The sequence below is a fragment of the Vigna angularis genome, chromosome 3, assembly GCF_016808095.1.
Source record: "Vigna angularis cultivar LongXiaoDou No.4 chromosome 3, ASM1680809v1, whole genome shotgun sequence".
NCBI lineage: Eukaryota > Viridiplantae > Streptophyta > Magnoliopsida > Fabales > Fabaceae > Vigna > Vigna angularis.
This window is the reverse complement of record NC_068972.1, coordinates 11,948,593-11,959,290: the sequence shown is the minus strand read 5'-3', so window position 1 is coordinate 11,959,290 and position 10,698 is coordinate 11,948,593. Positions and strand designations below refer to the sequence as shown.

At 30.4% G+C, this 10,698-nt stretch overlaps 1 protein-coding gene across 1 annotated transcript; it reads left to right on the top strand.

Moving 5' to 3' along the window:
- Positions 1–5,797: 5,797 nt before the first annotated feature.
- Positions 5,798–9,517, top strand: LOC108320962 (protein SIEVE ELEMENT OCCLUSION B). The gene is made up of 7 exons (XM_017552568.2): positions 5,798–6,091; positions 6,192–6,284; positions 6,413–6,858; positions 7,000–7,094; positions 7,222–7,352; positions 8,129–8,587; positions 8,750–9,517. The coding sequence occupies exons 1-7, from the start codon at positions 5,885–5,887 to the stop codon at positions 9,323–9,325; spliced, it is 2,007 nt and encodes a 668-aa protein (XP_017408057.2). The 5' UTR covers positions 5,798–5,884; the 3' UTR covers positions 9,326–9,517.
- Positions 9,518–10,698: the final 1,181 nt, after the last annotated feature.

Below are 10,698 nucleotides of genomic sequence, written 5' to 3'. Positions count from 1 at the left end.
TTTATTTGTTGATTTTGTTTATTTCCTGCATTTTAAGTAAAATAGGATAAATCACAAAAATACAAAATATTCAAAATATCAAAATATCAAATCATAAATCAATGATTTTGAGGTAGAACTACGTAAGCCTTGATTCTCTACTGGAAATAGAGATACGTAGGAGCAAGGCAGTGCCTTGTCAGGTTCTTTCCTCCCAAAAATCTAAATGTTTCATCAACACCCAAATTATGATCTCTGTAGTACACGTGATGTACTAGTGTTCGTCTATAGCCTATAACATTTCCGTATCTGATGGATCGTGTGTTTTGATTTGCTCATTATGTGTTCACTTGATGTTTTATTCATGCTAGTATACTATTTGATTGAATTATTCTATGTTGTTTTAAAGGATGTCTGTATGCATCATCATGTGAGTAATAAAGTGTGGTTCTACAAGTAAAGTTAATAGACGTAATTCCATGAATCTCTAGTGAGGTCATGGTGGTGAATGTTATTGGACGTAATTCCATGATCTTCAAGGAGAGGATACATGGTGGTGCCCTTATTGTGTATGGAATGATTGCATGGTAGCTCAGTCTTAGGGGTTATCCTGAAGCTCCAATGGTCAGTCATTCTCAAGTAGAGAGGATTGAACCATGTGGTGAGGAGTAGCAGGAGGTCCTAGTCTTGGAGGCTTCCAGTATGCTCCAAGGTGAGTGATAACGGATTAACCTCGTGAGTGTGGTAGGGCGGGGAGCCCAAGTTTCATAAGCCACCACGAGTGCATGACCCGCCATAGCTCGGCAATCATTCCAGTCCGGACGAGTCAAGTATCAAGTGTATCAAGTTAAGGGAAAAGAGTAACAAGTTATGTGTATAGTGTGATTCATCAGTATGTATTTGCATGTGGTGTGTGCTTGGGATAATATGATCTTGTATATCCAGTTACTCTTATAATATGTGTATGTGTTTTAACTGGGAATGTGTTTATTTGGCGATGATCATCCACTTGGATGTGAGCAGATGGCGAAGAGGTTCGTTTGGAGGCAGCATTGGAGAGAGTTAGCTGTGCCGCTTAGTCGTTTTAGATATTATATTGGTTATTGGTAAGTTGAAATACTCTTCTACGTTAAGTTTAAAAATTCTGTAACTAAATAAGGATGAATGTAATCCGTAATATCCTTAACTACTTTCACATATTATGCATTGATGACGTCTTATTTTATATGCATGACGTATATAATTTGGGACGTTACAAAACATAATTACATATGCTTGCTAGAAAAATAGTTTTTTGCTATTATAAGTGTCCCAGGCACCCTGATCGTCAATTTATGTTGCTTTGTGGTCCGATGTTTAGGTCAAATTTCTTCTCTTCCTTCCTTCAATTAAGAGAAAAGGTATTTTAAATAAAATAGATAATTGAAATATTGGTTACAAAATTAATGATAAATAATTAATAATTTTATTTTTAAATTAAAAAAATTCTAAAATGTATTTTAAATAATTTTTTATGATTTTAAGTTTTTCATCATTGTTAAATTATAATAAAATATGATATATTTTGTATTGTCAAAATATAAAAAAATATTGTAAAATAAGATTAAATTTTATAGCGATTTTCAACTGATATTAATTTTTTTATTTTCTACCAACAAACTTAACATTTATCACAAACTACTTTTAATATATGAAATCTTGACAATTATTTTTAATTGTTAAAATTTTTATTTGTGATAGCAATTCTAATATTTACAAATATAATAAGTTTTGTAATGATTAGAAATGAGAACGTCGGATGTTTAAAAAATATTTAAAAATATAAATAAATTAATTTTAACTTAATAAAATATAAATTATATTTTTATTTTTGTTTTTTGCTAACAGTGATTATCGCATATATATATATATATATATATATATATATATATATATATATATATATATATATATATATATATATATATATATATATATATAATATGATATATGATTATAAACAAATATTAAAATATGTATACTCGTTATACACGAATAATAAATATACGTGAAAATTAATTGAAAATTTTGGTTTTCTTTTTTTTCTCTGTTAATTAATTACTTACTAGTAAAACATAAATGAAAGAGGTGGAAGAAAATAGTGTGCATAATACAATTGGTGTACATGTATTATCGGACTACCTATGTACTAGCATAGAAAAGATATTTTTGTTTATACCAAGAAAATATTTAAATAAAAAAAAGTAAGAAGAGATTATGTAAATAGTATATGAATGCTAAAAGTGTACGTTTTTTAAATGATTTCAACCTAAGAAGTTAAGTGTATAATTATCTATTATTAAAATTTAAATGAATTCAGTCCTTCTGAATTAATATGTATAAATATAATCAATTAAACCACGATTTCTACTACTTTAAAAAAATAATATAATAAAATGACATTGACAGTGACAAGAAAAGATTATTTCTATTAGTGCGCTAATCTAATAATTTTGCGTGTACACTAATTATATGATGAGTAACCCACGTACTATTATACAAAAGAAGTGTTCCTATCTAAACTTGATAATTTTTTTTATTAAGTTGAAATAGTGTCATCCTAGATATTGTATGCAGCTCGAAGGTTTACTTTTAAATATTTAGTACAATGGTATATCTAAATTCAGATTTAAATTTATTATTAAGTTAAAGTACTCTATTGCTGTATAATTTCAGTAATTTAAGAAAAAAAAATGTAAATTTAGTTAAGTTATGCTTGATACAATTTTATTTTCTTGAGATATATTCGGTTAAAACAGAAAGAAAGAAAAAATTATATTATTTTCTATTTTCAAGCTTTTTAAAGTTAACATATATTAAATAAAAAAAATTCAATTTTACTTAAATTTAATGTAATCAACATAAATTTATTTTTATTGATAAATTTATTTTTATTGATAAAAAATACGAAAGTTTGCGACTTATACATATTAATCTTATAATTTGATAATGTTTTTATTTTATTTTCAGAAGTTATTTTAAGTATCATGGTGTTGCAAGACAATTACAAAACCATGATCCTTGAAATAGAAAAGTTAGTGAGATACTCGGCTTAAGAAGTTAGTAAGAGTTTACAATAATATTTTAGATTATGTTGTTCAAAGAGAAAGTTTGGTGAATAAATTTGTATAAAATTAAAAAAAATAGCTGAATTTATAACTTCCTTTCTCAGCAAAACGAAAATTCCTTTCCTGTTTTATCACTTTTAAAGACTTTTTTTATTAAAATAGAACTAGCTTAGCTGCTCTTTTTTAAGATGTGAATAAATTATAAGAGTTGAGCAAACCCAAACCTAGTAACTTGAAAATAACTTTTTCTATTGAGGCTCAGAGCTGCCTGCATGGGGTCACTGTCACCCACCCACATGCACGAGAAAATCCCAAAAATTTGAACAACTCATGAACTTTGAAAAACAGCGCAATAAAATAAAATGTCATTGCAAAGTTTAGGTGTTGTTCTATTTAACAACGACAATCCATAATTATAAATTATTATAAATTGAAAATAATGTGAATATTTTTATGCGAACGTCTCCTCCCTTTAGTACCGAATATATTAAATAAACTCTGTAATATTAAAACAAAACTAGTTTAACAAAAGTGGTTAAACAATGGTTACAAATACCTCAGTTTTTTATGTGTCGAAGCTACTAAAAAATTATTAGAAATGGAAAACTAATGTAAGGGAAGCAAAAATCTATACCTACCACCTTTATGCACATCATGTGCTGATAAAGTTTAGACGTTCATGTGTAAGAGCACAATGAAGTTGACACATGCACATCCCCTTTTGATCGATTTTGCAACACAAAAAAACAATTCTCTCACCCACAGATAGAAACAGTGATGAACCGAACACGATGATTCAACGTAACAAGACATCATAACCAAACATCCAAACTATGAAGACGTTGTGTTGAATGATCGATGTATACGACAGCTAAACATGGCCTAAAAATGATTAAAAAAATATTGAACGAAAGAAAAGGTGAAATTCTGCCACACCGCATACAGTTAGCTACCCAATAATACAATATTTCTACATATATATTCCTTTTCTTTTCTTTTCTTTTCTTTTCTTTCATCAACTTCTATGAAGCATGCACGATTGTTTACCTATTTTTAAACATGGGATAAAGCTTAACTAACAAAAATACAGAATATGCATGATCAACAGGTACACAACTAATTTTACAATAATAGGAGACAGAAAAAAACAATATAAGGTGAATTAGAGCTAAATATTCCATGAAGACCCGTAGGCAGAGATTGAACCATCCCTCAACAAACATTCAGCACAACCATTCCGTTACCTTAACATATACTGATTCTGATAAGTGACATTAACATAAATTTACATTCCTTGCAACAAACATTTTAGTCTTTTAACAAAATAGGGACACAAATGAAACACCTTTTAAGGAAAAACAACGAATGGTGGATATTAGTGAGTAAACCTTAAATGTTATCATGAGTAAAAGTGCAATGTTCAATGTTTAACAATTTTTTTTTTTAAATAATTGCTATACGAATAGTACCATATAGTTCTTAGACAAACATAAGTAAATGTTATTTAAAAACATTAACAAAAGAAATTATAAAGGCGATTTTTTTAAAAAATATTAGTATATATGGTGAATTGTAACACCTATAAAATCAAGTTAAAAATTTTATTTTAATGATCTCAATATATTTAAGTAGTATTGTGTAAAATACCTGAATATATGTTACATTGCAAAACCTTAAACCTTATAATCGACAAATTTTAGATAAATAATTTATTTAAACAATAATATATTGTGTGTGCTCCATGCTAATAAAATGGCATGGGTCCATAATCTAGTTCGAAGGGGAAAAAATTCAAGGTCATTGAATAGGTTATATTTCTGATATTTTTCTTACACAATTATTATGGAATGCATCCATATAAAGGTACGTGTATTATCCACTAAATCTTCAAATTAGTCATTAAGATTGAATAAACTATCAATTTTTCTATAGAATAAAGTATCACTTTAATTATTAAAATTATAAGGTAACCCATAAAACTTTAAAAATATTATATAAATTTGGACAATTAAAAGTACTCACATTTAGTATTGACATATATTAGTCACTAACCTTATAGTCGCTAAATTTAATACGTTAAAATTGTGGTAGTCTTCAACAAAAGTAATAACAAGGACTAACGTGACTAACAAATCTTAATTTTAAAAAAATATATATATGACATTTCTCTAATTCTATGGACCACTGTATTAGTGTCTCATTATTTCTTGAACTAAAATATTAAATATAAGCTTTATTTTATTTTTATTAATAGTGTATAAAAACCTTTTTAAAATAAAAAATATTGTGTTAATATTTTATTTTACGAAAAAAAAATGTTATTTAGTTTACTTTTTCTACTTTATTCTGTAAAGTTAATTCACATGAAAATAAAATTAAGTGAGTGATGCTTTACAAAAGAAAAAATGTGAACACTTTTCATAGAAAAACACTCGAACTTCTAATTAATTACTGTTAAATCATATTTTTAAAATATCAATATTTGTTTTAAAAATTGCAAATGGTTCATGTTGGCATTTGCATCATGAAAATTTGTTTCGTTACAGTGCTTGGTATAAAATTATGAGTTTTAGAGAATAATTTTGAAATCTTAGGAACTGAATACCGTATAATTCACATCATGATGATGAAATTAGTAGTCTCTAATCTAATTGAAAAAGACTAGCCACCAAAATTGATCATGTCTTCACTTTATAAATAGAGAAGGAGTCTGGTTAATCATCACCACAACTCTCCTTCTTTTAATCTTCCCATCTCTCAGACTTTGTCATAATTCCTGAAAGAGAGCTGTGACCATAATGGCCACCAAGCATTCACTCAAGTCTCTCTTTCACCGAAGTTCAGAGAGTGATCACAACCCGTTAAACATGTCCGATGAGCAGATACTGGAGCAAATTTACTCAACCCATGTCCACAGTCACACCAAGTTCGATGTCGACTCTCTTTTCGTTCTTGTCGAGAACACCCTTAGGCGTTCAACTCTCATTGTTGACAACGTTGTTCAGGTTTACATACATATTTCTACTTCTGGTGCCCTATTTCCCTCCGTCTTTCTTTTTCTCGATTTCCTTCATAACTTTTATGTCATTGTGATGACTTTTACAGGGATCCAAATCAAGCCTGGAGCAGCTAGAAGACAAGATCCCCCAAGCCAACTTCAATTCACCACTCTGCACCCTCAAGCAAATTTCTTCCGAGGTCATTCATTAACTTAATTTTGTCACGTAAAGATTAATCAGGATTATGAACACGTGACATGGTTGGATCTGTCTGATAATTTTTGTGTCTAATATAGTCCAGCAAAGTAACATGTTGAATGATGACAGATGTCATGCAAGCCTGCCGGAGAGGAAATTGCTCACAAAACTACAATGGCGATACTTGTGAAGCTTGCAAACTATGAGTGGGATGCAAAAGCGGTGCTCACACTGGCAGCTTTTGCAATGGAATATGGCGAGTTCTGGTTGCTAGCTCAGCATCAACCAACAGACCCTATTGCAAAATCTGTGGCTTTTCTCAGGAGAGTCCCGGAGCTCACAAGACCTGCAGCACTGCAAAAGCATCGCCAAGCCATTATAGAGCTCAACAATCTGGTGAAGACAACGCTGCTAGTGATTGAGCTAATCTTTGAGTTGGAGAAACTTACAACGTTCGACACAAAGGATGTGCCTGCTTTGTTGCCCGCAATAGAACAAATTCCTGTTGATGTCTACTGGGCCATCATCACCATCGTGGCTATTGAGACTCAGATTGATTACCTCACTACCGAAACGTAAGTAACTTCAGTTGTTATCTTTGTGCTTTACGTAAATATATATCAAAATTTCCTATGTGTTTGTTGTTTTATGAGTATAAGTTATTATTAAACACATTTTAAAACCTGATTGATATTCCATTAATTGCTTGATTTTAGAGGGAACAAGCAGGATCTCTCCCACTATGGTCAAAAGATCAACATCATACTCAGCAAACTTAGGAAGCAAATCATGCTTTGCAGACAACAGATTGGTCGGTAACTTAACTGGATATAACCTTTTATCTTTTATAGCAAGCAAAAACTTGACAAATTGAATTTTTGCATTTAAAACTAAAAGTGTTATCTTTTATATAACATTTTTTGTTTTTTCTATTTCAGAGGAGGCAGAGTATCATCACAGGCTCAGGAAATTTTTTCAGACGCCTACTGAAATAATGGAGGTGTTTAAGTTTCTGGTTTTTTCGAAGGATGCCCCACACCAACTGTTTGATGGTGCCACAAAGACCACGGTTTGTCACTCTTTGAAACAAATTTCTAGATAGTTTGGGCAATCATTTACCACTCAATAATAACTGCAAAAGTTATGATTTTTAAACATCGTACCGATTTAATTTTTTTAACTTTTAATCCACAATTGGCAGTTTCACTTTCATAATTGTGACTCGGATCTCTCTCTCTCTTCTCATCAATAGCTTATACTCCATTTGGCTTAAATATAAAATACACTTGTTTTTTTTTTCCATAGAATATATAGAAAATTTGTTGAATATTATATTTTTGTGTTATATTACCTGATGTTGGACAGGGTAAGTTATAATTCAAGCGTTAGCATAAAACTTTGGTAAAGACAAATATATTTAAACTAATATTTTATTGAGTAAAAAGAATAAATGATTGCTTTTATAATAACTATTTTAAATATATAAACTATATTATAATTAAAATCTATAGTAAAGAATTTAAAGTACATAAAAAAGTTTCAACTTATAGTATTTTTTAAAATATTGAGATGTAGTTTTAGAGATTAACATGAAAGGTAATAGATTGAAATGATGGCCACAAAATCAAATGGTAATAATAATAGACAAAGGGGATTGCCTTTATCAGCCTATGGTCCTTATAGGAAAATTAAATCACTCCTGTACAAAATATATTACAAAAAAAAAAATCATCTGATGACACTAAATCTAAAATAAATTTAATGGTGTGCAAAATCATTTTTGCACATGATGTCCGTTTTTATTGATTCATCGTTATTGATTTTGATTATTGTTTGTTTGGGCAGGTTGAAATAACTGAGCTGAAGAAGAAGAATGTGTACTTGTTGATCTCCACTCTAGAGATCACGGATGAAGAGATTTCAGTACTACGACCAGTGTATGAATATATTAAAACAAATGATCAATATAAGATTGTGTGGATTCCCATCGTAGAGGAATGGACCGAAAAGTTACACAAGAGATTTGAGGTTTTGAAAAGCAAGATGCCGTGGTACGTGGTGCAGCACTTCGGAGTAATAGCAGGGTACAAGTACATTAAGGAGGAATGGCACTTCAAAAAGAAACCTATGGTTGTGGTGTTGAATCCTCAGGGAAAAGTGCAACATGCAAACGCTTTCCATCTCATTCATGTTTATGGAATGAAGGCCTTTCCCTTTACTATTGCTGATCAAGAGAGAATTGATAGAGAAATTCACTGGATTGGTTCGGTGGTAGGGGATACTCACCCTCACGTAAGCACCTGGGTAAGCAAATTTCGCAAATGGATATGCAAATGCTCCTCTTGTTAGTTTTTTGAGCAATCAATCAGGTTTTTGAATATTTTTCCCTTTATTGATATCTCAAGCATTGGTATTGTTTAAGAGCTTAATTGGAAGGTTGTGGTGTGACTTCTTTCTAAGATGCAGATCAGAGAGCAGAAGTACATTCTCATATACGGAGGAAGCGACAAAGAATGGATCCAACAGTTCACAAAATACGCAACTAACTTTGCAAATGACGGCGCTCTAAAGGAGGCAAATATTCAAATAGAGTTGTTCTGTGTGGAAAAGGAAGATAAAAACTTTCTGAGGAGGTTTTGGAGTGGCATAGAGAGCTTGTTTGTGACGAAGGCTCACAACACAGTCGATGCAGTGACTCAAGAAGTGCAAAGGATGCTTTCTTACAAGAATGAAACTGGGTGGGCTGTCCTCTGCAAAGGGTCATCTGTGCTGATGAGTGGTCATGGAAGCACAGTGTTGAAGACAGTGTCTGAGTTTGACAAATGGAAAGAGGCTATGCTGAAAAAAGGGTTTGAGCCTTCCTTCAAAGAGCACCATGAAAGGATTGTGCGCACCACACATCGCTGCGTGCACCTTGAAATTCCTAATATTGCAGGAAAGATGCCAGAGACCATAAAATGTCCCGAGTGTGGCAGGACAATGGAGATTTTCATCAGCTATAAATGCTGCCACACTGATTCTACTTCAATTGCCATACACTAGAATTCAACGCCAACTGCTTCTTTTATGTTATGAATGAGACAGTGTAGTCTTCGGTTATGGGACTAAGTTTTTCTGCTCAAATAAATTTTTCTTTCAATAGAAGGACTTCTGTGTGACCTTAAAAATAAGGTGTGTAATTCGGTACTCTTAATCTTCAATAGTTTTACAATGACAGGGTGATTCCTTTGCATTGCACGATCTGTTGCCAGTGTACTATTTATCTTTACAAATATATAATCAATTGTTTTTTTTCTTCTAAGTCTTTTTTATTGATTTTGATTCTTTTAATTTTCAAAATTGTTTAAAATGACTTTTGGTTCTGTTTAACAATGGATTGAGACGAATTCTGTCGTCTCATGTGAAGTTATGCAATTAATCATTCTAAAGTGCCAGCTTAGATAAAAAAATTATTCACTAAAATTGTGGATTTACCCAATTTCCTAAGGATCAACTAAGGTCCGCAGTACTCCAGCATAAGGTTTCTAAAATATGGGAACAAAGAATCATACTTAAGTGGAAACACATTTACAATCTATAATGAAATTGTGAAATGAATCACACTTTTGAAATAAATTTACCATGACAACTCATTAAAATAAAACAATATTACCTGAAAAAAAAAATCATGTCTCAGGATTCTTACATTATTGGTACTGCTATAAATATAAATTAATATTTTAATAAGTAAACATGTATTAGATGCCCACATTTTGGTAAAATCACTATTAATTTAAATTTTGAGTTAACTTTTCCAAGTACTTTTATTGTATTTCTCAAAATGAAGCTTATATAAAGTAATACAAAATTTAATCTAAGCCACAAAGCAACAAAAACAATTAGAAGGTTTTTTTTCACTTTGAATAAATTTATAACAATAAAAAATAAGAGAAATTCAATTTAATCATATATATTAAAAACACATAGCCCAATTCGTGACTCGTTTTTTTTATTGGTCCTCAAACACTTCTCATATCAGTAATTATTAACTCGACTCATAAACGAACAATAATAAGAGTAAAAAGGTTGTATTTCGATCCAAACAACACGTATTTTTCCTATTTTTTCTCCTACATATGAGTTTAAAATCTTTATTAGGTAGGAGGTAATATGAATACTCCCAGGTCAATCATGAACGAGCACAACCATAAAGAAGTCTTCTAATATTAAGTTATGATCGTTTAATGACATGTAATAACTAACTTTTAAATGATTTTTAAACTTCATACGAATCCAAAACAAGAATTTTTAGTATTTTTTTTCTTGAAATAAAGTTTCCAAAGAGTGGGTAAAGAAAATTTCAATAGAAATAATAACTATAGTTGTCAAAACCAAAAATCACAAGTAAATAATCAATATACATTACTCACTAGAAC